This window comes from Oncorhynchus gorbuscha, linkage group LG22 (genome assembly GCF_021184085.1).
Source record: "Oncorhynchus gorbuscha isolate QuinsamMale2020 ecotype Even-year linkage group LG22, OgorEven_v1.0, whole genome shotgun sequence".
NCBI lineage: Eukaryota > Metazoa > Chordata > Actinopteri > Salmoniformes > Salmonidae > Oncorhynchus > Oncorhynchus gorbuscha.
Window position 1 is genome coordinate 48,117,551 of NC_060194.1, and position 13,696 is coordinate 48,131,246.

Consider the following 13,696-nt stretch of genomic DNA (forward strand, 5'->3'; position numbering starts at 1 on the left):
CTCTCTCTCTCTCCCCCTCCTCTCTCTCTCCCCCTCCTCTCTCCCCCACCTCTCTCTCTCTCCCCCACATCTCTATCCCTCCCGCCTCATCTCTCTCTCTCTCTCTCTCTCTCTCTCTCTCTCTCTCCCCTCTCTCCCCCACCTCTCTCTCCCCCAACCTCTCTCTCTCCCCCTCCTCTCTCTGCCCCCCCTCTCTCTCTCTCTCTCTCTCTCCCCTCCTCTCTCTCTGCCTCCTCTCTCTCTCTCTCTCTCTCTCTGCCCCTCCTCTCTCTCTCTCTCCCTCTCCTCTCTATCTCCCCCTCCCTCTCTCTACCCCCTCCCTCTCTCTCTCCCCCTCCCTCTCTCTACCCCCTCCTCTCTCTCTCTCTCTCTGCCCCTCCTCTCTCTCTCTCCCCCTCCTCTCTCTCCCCCTCCCTCTCTCTACCCCCCCTCTCTCTCTCTCTCTCTCTCTCTCTCTCTGCCCCTCCTCTCTCTCTCTCCCCCTCCTCTCTCTCTCTCTAGGTACTACCTGTGTCTTCAGCTGCGTGATGACATGGTGTCTGGTCGTCTCCCCTGTTCCTTCACCACCCACACCATACTGGGCTCCTACACGGTCCAGTCAGAGCTGGGGGACTACGACCCCGAGGAGACAGAGTACAACAGTGAGCTCCGCTTCGCTCCGAACCACACCAAGGAACTAGAAGATAAGGTCATGGACCTACACAAGAACCACAAGTATGTGTGTGTGTGTGTGTGTGTGTGTGTGTGTGTGTGTGTGTGTGTGTGTGTGTGTGTGTGTGTGTGTGTGTGTGTGTGTGTGTGTGTGTGTGTGTGTGTGTGTGTGTGTCTGTCTGTCTGTCTGTCTGTCTGTCTGTCTGTCTGTCTGTCTGTCTGTCTGTCTGTCTGTCTGTCTGTCTGTCTGTCTGTCTGTCTGTCTGTCTGTCTGTCTGTCTGTCTGTCTGTCTGTCTGTCTGTCTGTCTGTCTGTACTGGTTGTCTGTCTGTACTGGTTGTACTGGTTGTACTGGTTGTACTGGTTGTTCAGATGTTGAAATGCTGGATTCAAAGGATAAAGCAAACCACAGCTATATGTTAACCCTTTACACTCGTGGACATTGGCCTTTATGGATCATGTTTCTAACAGAAGAACTATGAAAAGTGTATGCGTTACCATGGTAGCAATTGAAAGAAAACACTTTGGAGATCATGTAGAAATTATCAGACCAAAGGTGAGGTTTATAGGGAAGAGGCCAGAGATCTGAACAGCTTCTACCCCCAAGCCGTAATATTCTAACTAACTTCTAATCAAATGGCTACCCAGACTATTTGCATTGCCCCCCCCCCTCCCCATTTAACACCACTGCTACTCTCTGTTGTTATCATCTATACATAGTGACTTTAATAACTCGACTAACCAGACTACCTACCTCGACTAACCAGACATGTTCATATTACCTCCATTACCTCAACATATTACCTCCATTACTGTTAAGGACAGAAGAAAGCACAGTCACACAACTTTTACTCTGTGTTGTTTACACAATTACTGTTGTTGTTTACACAATTACTGTTGTTGTTTACTGTTGTTGTTTACGCAATTACTGTTGTTGTTTACACAATTACTGTTGTTATTTACTGTTGTTGTTTACGCAATTACTGTTGTTGTTTACGCAATTCCTGTTGTTGTTTACGCAATCCAATAAATATTCCATTATAATTCTCAATCTTGGTCAGGTGGGCATCATTTTAAAGCGTATTTCTATGTCCAATATGACTAGCTAAGTTGTAAAATACGATCTTCTTGTTAGCCTTTCAAACAGCCCTTTTTGTCTCCAGTTCTTTCCCCGGTCATGTGATCATATGGATGTGTGTGTGTGTGTGTGTGTGTGTGTGTGTGTGTGTGTGTGTGTGTGTGTGTGTGTGTGTGTGTGTGTGTGTGTGTGTGTGTGTGTGTGTGTGTGTGTGTGTGTGTGTGTGTGTGTGTGTTGTCAGAGGGATGACCCCAGCTGAAGCAGAGATGCACTTCCTGGAGAATGTTAAGAAACTGTCCATGTATGGGGTAGATCTCCATCACGCTAAGGTAGCACACACACACACACACACACACACACACACACACACACACACACACACACACACACACACACACACACACACACACACACACACACACTCACACACACACACACACACACACACACACACACACACACACACACACACACACACACACACACACACACACACAACACACCCACACACACACACACACACACACACACACACACACACAAACACCCCACACACACACACACACACACACACACACACACACACACACACACACACACACACACACACACACACACACACACACACACACTCCACACTGCTACAGTCACACACACACATACAGTCAGACACACACACACACACACACCACACACACACACACACACACACACACACACCCACACACACACACACACACACACACACACACACACACACACACACACACACACACACACACACACACACACACACACACACACACACACACACACACACACACACACACACACACACACACACACACACACACACACAAACACCCCACACACACACACACACACACACACACACACACACACACACACACACACACACACACACACACACACACACACACACACACGTATACAAGATTGCATTAAAACCTCTGTCCTATAATATATCATCCAATATTACAGTGTGTGTGAGGATGCACCACTGCTGACTCAGTAATGATGTCATCTCCTTGCTGACTCAGTAATGATGTCATCTCCTTGCTGACTCAGTAATGATGTCATCTCCTTGCTGACTCAGTAATGATGTCATCTCCTTGCTGACTCAGTAATGATGTCATCTCCTTGCTGACTCAGTAATGATGTCATCTCCTTGCTGACTCAGTAATGATGTCATCACCTTGCTGACTCAGTAATGATGTCATCACCTTGCTGACTCAGTAATGATGTCATCTCCTTGCTGACTCAGTAATGATGTCATCTCCTTGCTGACTCAGTAATGATGTCATCACCTTGCTGACTCAGTAATGATGTCATCGCCTTGCTGACTCAGTAATGATGGCATCGCCTTGCTGACTCAGTAATGATGTCATCGCCTTGCAGACTCAGTAATGATGTCATCACCTTGCTGACTCAGTAATGATGTCATCACCTTGCTGACTCAGTAATGATGTCATCACCTTGCTGACTCAGTAATGATGTCATCACCTTGCTGACTCAGTAATGATGTCATCACCTTGCTGACTCAGTAATGATGTCATCACCTTGCTGACTCAGTAATGATGTCATCTCCTTGCTGACTCAGTAATGATGTCATCACCTTGCTGACTCAGTAATGATGTCATCACCTTGCTGACTCAGTAATGATGTCATCGCCTTGCTGACTCAGTAATGATGTCATCTCCTTGCTGACTCAGTAATGATGTCATCACCTTGCTGACTCAGTAATGATGTCATCTCCTTGCTGACTCAGTAATGATGTCATCGCCTTGCTGACTCAGTGTAATGATGTCATCTCCTTGCTGACTCAGTAATGATGTCATCACCTTGCTGACTCAGTAATGATGTCATCACCTTGCTGACTCAGTAATGATGTCATCACCTTGCTGACTCAGTAATGATGTCATCTCCTTGCTGACTCAGTAATGATGTCATCACCTTGCTGACTCAGTAATGATGTCATCACCTTGCTGACTCAGTAATGATGTCATCACCTTGCTGACTCAGTAATGATGTCATCTCCTTGCTGACTCAGTAATGATGTCATCACCTTGCTGACTCAGTAATGATGTCATCACCTTGCTGACTCAGTAATGATGTCATCTCCTTGCTGACTCAGTAATGATGTCATCACCTTGCTGACTCAGTAATGATGTCATCACCTTGCTGACTCAGTAATGATGTCATCACCTTGCTGACTCAGTAATGATGTCATCTCCTTGCTGACTCAGTAATGATGTCATCACCTTGCTGACTCAGTAATGATGTCATCACCTTGCTGACTCAGTAATGATGTCATCACCTTGCTGACTCAGTAATGATGTCATCTCCTTGCTGACTCAGTAATGATGTCATCACCTTGCTGACTCAGTAATGATGTCATCACCTTGCTGACTCAGTAATGATGTCATCACCTTGCTGACTCAGTAATGATGTCATCTCCTTGCTGACTCAGTAATGATGTCATCACCTTGCTGACTCAGTAATGATGTCATCACCTTGCTGACTCAGTAATGATGTCATCGCCTTGCTGACTCAGTAATGATGTCATCGCCTTGCTGACTCAGTAATGATGTCATTGCCTTGCTGACTCAGTAATGATGTCATTGCCTTGCTGACTCAGTAATGATGTCATCGCCTTGCTGACTCAGTAATGATGTCATCACCTTGCTGACTCAGTAATGATGTCATCACCTTGCTGACTCAGTAATGATGTCATCACCTTGCTGACTCAGTAATGATGTCATCTCCTTGCTGACTCAGTAATGATGTCATCACCTTGCTGACTCAGTAATGATGTCATCACCTTGCTGACTCAGTAATGGTGTTATCACCTTGCTGACTCAGTAAGGATGCCATGTGCTTACTTAACACCGGCAGTGGGCTCGTGAGTACCTAGGATAGGATAAAGTAATCCTTCTCACCCCCCCTCCCCCCCCTTAAAATATTTAGATGCACTATTGTAAAGTGGTTGTTCCACTGGATGTCATAAGGTGAATGCACCAATTTGTAAGTCGCTCTGGATAAGAGCGTCTGCTAAATGACTTAAATGTAAATGTTAAATGACTCGGGTTGAGAGTTGAGAGTTGTTTGTTCTTTTGATCAATCAATTGTTCTATATTTTTAAACATTTATTTTCATATATGGACACATCCTATGTGTTTTAATCAAATCAACTACAGGAAAGTATTCAGACCCCTTTAACCTTTTCCACATTTTGTTACATTATTCAAAAATGGAATTAATTTTTTTAAAATCCTTAGCAATCTACACGCAGGGTTTTAGAAATTGTTGCAAATGTATTACAAAATACATTACAAATTAATAAATAAAAAACTGAAATACCTTATTTACATAAGTATTCAGACCCTTTGCTATGAGACTCGAAATTGAGCACAGATGCTTGAAATGTTTCTACAACTTGACTGGAGTCCTCCTGTGGTAAATTCAATTGATTGGACATGATTTGGAAAGGCACACACGTCTATATAAGGTCACACAGTTGACAGTGCATGTCAGAGCAAAAACCAAGCCATGAGGTTGAAGGAATTGTCCGTAGAGCTCTGAGACAGGATTGAGTCGAGGCACAGATCTGGGGAAGGGTACCAAAATAATTCTGCAGCATTGAAGGTCTCCAAGAACACCTGACCTATAGTATATCACATCAATAGGACCTGACCTATAGCATATCACATCAATAGGACCTGACCTATAGCATATCACATCAATAGGACCTGACCTATAGCATATCACATCAATAGGACCTGACCTATAGCATATCACATCAATAGGACCTGACCTATAGCATATCACATCAATAGGACCTGACCTATAGCATATCCTAATCACATCAATAGGACCTGACCTATAGTATATCACATCAATAGGACCTGACCTATAGTATATCACATCAATAGGACCTGACCTATAGCATATCACATCAATAGGACCTGACCTATAGCATATCCTAATCACATCAATAGGACCTGACCTATAGTATATCACATCAATAGGACCTGACCTATAGTATATCACATCAATAGGACCTGACCTATAGCATATCCTAATCACATCAATAGGACCTGACCTATAGTATATCACATCAATAGGACCTGACCTATAGTATATCACATCAATAGGACCTGACCTATAGCATATCACATCAATAGGACCTGACCTATAGCATATCACATCAATAGGACCTGACCTATAGCATATCCTAATCACATCAATAGGACCTGACCTATAGTATATCACATCAATAGGACCTGACCTATAGCATATCACATCAATAGGACCTGACCTATAGCATATCACATCAATAGGACCTGACCTATAGCATATCCTAATCACATCAATAGGACCTGACCTATAGCATATCACATCAATAGGACCTGACCTATAGTATATCACATCAATAGGACCTGACCTATAGCATATCACATCAATAGGACCTGACCTATAGCATATCACATCAATAGGACCTGACCTATAGTATATCACATCAATAGGACCTGACCTATAGCATATCCTAATCACATCAATAGGACCTGACCTATAGCATATCACATCAATAGGACCTGACCTATAGCATATCACATCAATAGGACCTGACCTATAGCATATCACATCAATAGGACCTGACCTATAGCATATATCACATCAATAGGACCTGACCTATAGTATATCACATCAATAGGACCTGACCTATAGTATATCACATCAATAGGACCTGACCTATAGCATATCACATCAATAGGACCTGACCTATAGCATATCACATCAATAGGACCTGACCTATAGTATATCACATCAATAGGACCTGACCTATAGTATATCACATCAATAGGACCTGACCTATAACATATCACATCAATAGGACCTGACCTATAGCATATCACATCAATAGGACCTGACCTATAGTATATCACATCAATAGGACCTGACCTATAACATATCACATCAATAGGACCTGACCTATAACATATCACATCAATAGGACCTGACCTATAGTATATCACATCAATAGGACCTGACCTATAGTATATCCTAATCACATCAATAGGACCTGACCTATAGTATATCACATCAATAGGACCTGACCTATAACATATCACATCAATAGGACCTGACCTATAGCATATCACATCAATAGGACCTGACCTATAGCATATCACATCAATAGGACCTGACCTATAGCATATCCTAATCACATCAATAGGACCTGACCTATAGCATATCCTAATCACATCAATAGGACCTGACCTATAGCATATCACATCAATAGGACCTGACCTATAGCATATCACATCAATAGGACCTGACCTATAGCATATCACATCAATAGGACCTGACCTATAGTATATCACATCAATAGGACCTGACCTATAGCATATCCTAATCACATCAATAGGACCTGACCTATAGCATATCACATCAATAGGACCTGACCTATAGCATATCACATCAATAGGACCTGACCTATAGCATATCACATCAATAGGACCTGACCTATAGTATATCACATCAATAGGACCTGACCTATAGCATATCACATCAATAGGACCTGACCTATAGTATATCACATCAATAGGACCTGACCTATAGCATATCACATCAATAGGACCTGACCTATAGCATATCACATCAATAGGACCTGACCTATAGCATATCACATCAATAGGACCTGACCTATAGCATATCACATCAATAGGACCTGACCTATAGCATATCACATCAATAGGACCTGACCTATAGCATATCACATCAATAGGACCTGACCTATAGTATATCACATCAATAGGACCTGACCTATAGCATATCACATCAATAGGACCTGACCTATAGCATATCCTAATCACATCAATAGGACCTGACCTATAGCATATCCTAATCACATCAATAGGACCTGACCTATAGCATATCCTAATCACATCAATAGGACCTGACCTATAGCATATCACATCAATAGGACCTGACCTATAGCATATCACATCAATAGGACCTGACCTATAGCATATCACATCAATAGGACCTGACCTATAGCATATCACATCAATAGGACCTGACCTATAGCATATCACATCAATAGGACCTGACCTATAGCATATCACATCAATAGGACCTGACCTATAGCATATCACATCAATAGGACCTGACCTATAGTATATCACATCAATAGGACCTGACCTATAGCATATCACATCAATAGGACCTGACCTATAGTATATCACATCAATAGAATGGTTATAACAACACAGGAACAACAAAATGGAAACAGAGGACGTGACACATACGAAGGAATATTTTACTGGTTTGAGGTAAAAGGGAAGTCAGATGTGACTAGTTGTGGAGACTAAACAGGATGTGCCTATAGTCATGCAATCATTGTGGCATCAATAGGAGGGTCCATGTAGCCTAGTGGTTAGCATAGCCTAATGGTTAGAGTGTAGGGATGGCATAGCCTAGTGGTTAGATAGGAGCCTAGTGGTTAGAGTGTTGGGGTGGCAGGTAGCCTAGTGGTTAGAGTGTAGGGGCGGCAGGTAGACTAGTGGTTAGAGTGTAGGGGTGGCATCAATAGGACCTGAGCCTAGTGGTTAGAGTGGAGGGGGGCAGGTAGCCTAGTGGTTCACATCAATAGGGGACCTGTAGCCTAGTGGTTAGAGGGTAGAGGGGCAGGTAGACTAGTGGTTAGAGTGTAGAGGGGCAGGTAGCCTAGTGGTTAGAGGGCATATAGACTAGTGGTTAGATAGGGGCGGCAGGTAGACCTATAGCATAGTGGTTAGAGCGTAATCAGCCAGTGGTTCAATAGGACCTGAGCCTAGTGGTTAGTATAGTGGTTCGTAGGGTCGGCATCAATAGGTAGCCTAGTGGTTGACCTAGTGGTTATAGCAGGTATAGTGGTTCACATCAATAGAGTGGCGGGGGGCAGGAGCCTAGTGGTTAGAGTGGAGGGGGGGGCAGGTAGCCTAGTGGTTAGAGTGGAGGGGGGCAGGTAGCCTAGTGGTTAGAATGGAGGGGGGCAGGTAGCCACATCAGATCGGCAGGGTAGCCTAGTGGTTAGAGTGTAGGGGCGGCAGGGTAGTCTAGTGGTTAGATATCAGGGTATCTAATAGGGGTGGCAGGACCTGACCTAGTGGTTATAGCATAGTCACATCAAGTGGTTAGAGGACGGCAGGTAGCCTAGTGGTTAGTGGGGGCCAGCAGGTAACCCACATCGTTATTGAAAATAAGAATTTGTTCTTAACTGACTTTCCTAGTTAAATAAAGCTTAGATAAAATAAATAATTATACAAGACTCTTACTATACTAAGCATTCTAATGATAAATTATTATAATGATTAACATAATAATAATAGGAATAATAACAATAAGAAGGAGATTTAGAAATAATGCTATTATTATTATAAATATAAGACAATTTGAAACAAGGTAAACAACACTATTTAAATGATAAGTAGTACCAGAGAGGGTGTTCTAACAACAACACTATTTAAATGATAAGTAATACCAGAGATAACAACATCACTATTTAAATGATAAGTAATACCAGAGAGGATGTTCTAACAACAACACTATTTAAATGATAAGTAATACCAGAGAGGGTGTTCAACAACACTATTTAAATGATAAGACCAGAGAGGGTGATTTAAATGATAAGCAGAGAGGGTGTTCTAACACAACACTATTTAAATGATAAGTAATACCAGAGAGGATGTTCTAACAACAACACTATTTAAATGATAAGTAATACCATTTCTAACACACTATTTAAATGATAAGGACCAGAGAGGGTGTTCTAACCAACACTATTTAAATGATAAGCATAACACTATTTAAATGATAAGTAATACCAGAGAGGGTGTTCTAACAACAACACTATTTAAATGATAAGCATACCAGAGAGGATAACAACATCACTATTTAAATGATAAGTAATACCAGAGAGGGTGTTCTAACAACAACACTATTTAAATGATAAGTAATACCAGAGAGGGTGTTCTAACAACAACACTATTTAAATGATAAGTAATACCAGAGAGGGTTTTCTAACAACAACACTAAATACATGATAAGTAATACCAGAGAGGGTGTTCTAACAACAACACTATTTAAATGATAAGTAGTACCTAACAACAACACTATTTAAATGATAAGTAATACCAGAGAGGGTGTTCTAACATCACACTATTTAAATGGTAATACCAGAGAGGGTGTTCTAACAACAACACTATTTAAATGATAATAATACCAGAGACAATAGGATGTTCTAACAACAACACATATCACTATTTAAATCAGTAATACCAGAGAGGGTGTTCTGACCACTATTTAAATGATAAGTAATAGGGTGTTCTAACAACAACACTATTTAAATGATAAGTAATACCAGAGAGGGTGTTCTAACAACAACACTATTTAAATGATAAGTAATACCAGATAACAACAACACTATTTAAATGATAAGGTAACCTGAGGGTGTTCTAACAACAACACTATTTAAATGATAAGTAATACCAGAGAGGGTGTTCTAACAACAACACTATTTAAATGGACCAGAGAGGGTGTTCTAACAACAACACTATTTAAATGATAAGTAATACCAGAGAGGGTGTTCTAACAACAACACTAAATAAATGATAAGTAATACCAGAGAGGGTGTTCTAACAACAACACTATTTAAATGATAAGTAATACCAGAGAGCGTGTTCTAACAACAACACTATTTAAATGATAAGTAATACCAGAGAGGGTGTTCTAACAACAACACTATTTAAATGATAATAATACCAGAGAGCGTGTTCTAACAACAACACTATTTAAATGATAAGTAATACCAGAGAGGGTGTTCTAACAACAACACTATTTAAATGATAAGTAATACCAGAGAGGGTGTTCTAACAACCACTATTTAAATGATAAGTAATACCAGAGAGGGTGTTCTAACAACAACACTATTTAAATGATAAGTAATACCAGAGAGGGTGTTCTAACAACAACACTAAATAAATGATAAGTAATACCAGAGAGGTAACAACAACACTATTTAAATGATAAGTAATACCAGAGAGGGTGTTCTAACAACAACACTATTTAAATGATAAGTAATACCAGAGAGGGTGTAACAACAACACTATTTAAATTATAAGTAATACCAGAGAGGGTGTTCTAACAACAACACTATTTAAATGATAAGTAATACCAGAGAGGGTGTTCTAACAACAACACTATTTAAATGATAAGTAATACCAGAGAGGGTGTTCTAACAACAACACTAAATACATGATAAGTAATACCAGAGAGGGTTTTCTAACAACAACACTATTTAAATGATAAGTAATACCAGAGAGGATGTTCTAACAACAACACTATTTAAATGATAAGTAATACCAGAGAGGGTGTTCTAACAACAACACTATTTAAATGATAAGTTAGAGGGTGTTCTAACAACAACACTATTTAAATGATAAGTAATACCAGAGAGGGTGTTCTAACAACAACACTATTTAAATGATAAGTAATACCAGAGAGTGTTCTAACAACAACACTATTTAAATGATAAGTAATACCAGAGAGGGTGTTCTAACAACAACACTATTTAAATGATAAGTAATACCAGAGAGGGTGTTCTAACAACAACACTATTTAAATGATAAGTAATACCAGAGAGGGTGTTCTAACAACAACACTATTTAAATGATAAGTAGTTCTAACAACAACACTAAGTAATACCAGAGAGGGTGTTCTAACAACAACACTATTTAAATGATAAGTAATACCAGAGAGGGTGTTCTAACAACAACACTATTTAAATGATAAGTAATACCAGAGAGGGTGTTCTAACAACAACACTATTTAAATGATGGTAATACCAGAGAGGGTGTTCTAACAACAACACTATTTAAATGATAAGTAATACCAGAGAGGGTGTTCTAACAACAACACTATTTAAATGATAAGTAATACCAGAGAGGGTGTTCTAACAACAACACTATTTAAATGATAAGTAATACCAGAGAGGGTGTTCTAACAACAACACTATTTAAATGATAAGTAATACCAGAGAGGGTGTTCTAACAACAACACTATTTAAATGGGGTACCTAGTTTAAGTGATAAGTAATACCAGAGGGTGTAACACTATTTAAATGATAAGTAATACCAGAGAGGGTGTTCTAACAACAACACTATTTAAATGATAAGTAATACCAGAGAGGGTGTTCTAACAACAACACTATTTAAATAATAAGTAATACCAGAGAGGGTGTTCTAACAACAACACTATTTAAATGATAAGTAATACCAGAGAGGGTGTTCTAACAACAACACTATTTAAATGACAAGTAATACCAGAGAGGGTGTTCTAACAACAACACTATTTAAATGATAAGTAATACCAGAGAGGGTGTTCTAACAACAACACTATTTAAATGATAAGTAATACCAGAGAGGGTGTTCTAACAACAACACTAAATAAATGATAAGTAATACCAGAGAGGGTGTTCTAACAACAACACTATTTAAATGATAAGTAATACCAGAGAGGGTGTTCTAACAACAACACTATTTAAATGATAAGTAATACCAGAGAGGGTGTTCTAACAACAACACTATTTAAATGATAAGTAATATTTAAATGATAAGAGAGGGTGTTCTAACAACAACACTATTTAAATGATAAGTAATACCAGAGAGGGTGTTCTAACAACAACACTATTTAAATGATAAGTAATACCAGAGAGGGTGTTCTAACAACAACACTAAATAAATGATAAGTAATACCAGAGAGGGTGTTCTAACAACAACACTATTTAAATGATAAGTAATACCAGAGAGGGTGTTCTAACAACAACACTATTTAAATGATAAGTAATACCAGAGAGGGTGTTCAAACAACAACACTATTTAAATTATAAGTAATACCAGAGAGGGTGTTCTAACAACAACACTATTTAAATGATAAGTAATACCAGAGAGGGTGTTCTAACAACAACACTATTTAAATGATAAGTAATACCAGAGAGGGTGTTCTAACAACAACACTAAATAAATGATAAGTAATACCAGAGAGGGTGTTCTAACAACAACACTATTTAAATGATAAGTAATACCAGAGAGGGTGTTCTAACAACAACACTATTTAAATGATAAGTAATACCAGAGAGGGTGTTCTAACAACAACACTATTTAAATGATTAAATGTTCTAACAACAACACTATTTAAAAGTAATACCAGAGAGGGTGTTCTAACAACACAAGGGTGTTCTAACAACAACACTATTTAAATGATAAGTAATACCAGAGAGGGTGTTCTAACAACAACACTATTTAAATGATAAGTAATACCAGAGAGGATGTTCTAACAACAACACTATTTAAATGATAAGTAATACCAGAGAGGGTGTTCTAACAACAACACTATAAATGATAGTAATACCAGAGAATAACAAAGTAATACCAGAGAGGGTGTTCTAACAACAACACTATTTAAATGATAAGTAATACCAGAGAGGGTGTTCTAACAACAACACTATTTAAATGATAAGTAATACCAGAGAGGGTGTTCTAACAACAACACTATTTAAATGATAAGTAATACCAGAATAACAACAACACTATTTAAATGATAAGTAATACCAGAGAGGGTGTTCTAACAACAACACTATTTAAATGATAAGTAATACCAGAGAGGGTGTTCTAACAACAACACTATTTAAATGATAAGTAATACCAGAGAGGGTGTTCTAACAACAACACTATTTAAATGATAAGTAATACCAGAGAGGGTGTTCTAACAACAACACTATTTAAATGATAAGTAATACCAGAGAGGGTGTTCTAACAACAACACTATTTAAATGATGTAATAAGTTCTAACAACAACACTATTTAAATGATACCAGAGAGGGTGTTCTAACAACAACACTATTTA

The 13,696-nt window shown here is 39.4% G+C and overlaps 1 protein-coding gene across 1 annotated transcript in view; it reads left to right on the plus strand.

Moving 5' to 3' along the window:
- The window catches only part of LOC124009677 (band 4.1-like protein 3), a 134,356-nt gene that overhangs the window by 43,222 nt on the left and 77,438 nt on the right, over window positions 1–13,696 (plus strand). The window contains exons 7-8 of the mRNA XM_046321728.1: window positions 502–714; window positions 1,971–2,058. Of these exons, the coding sequence (XP_046177684.1) occupies window positions 502–714; window positions 1,971–2,058 (301 nt within the window). The remainder of the gene's footprint in view (window positions 1–501; window positions 715–1,970; window positions 2,059–13,696) is intronic.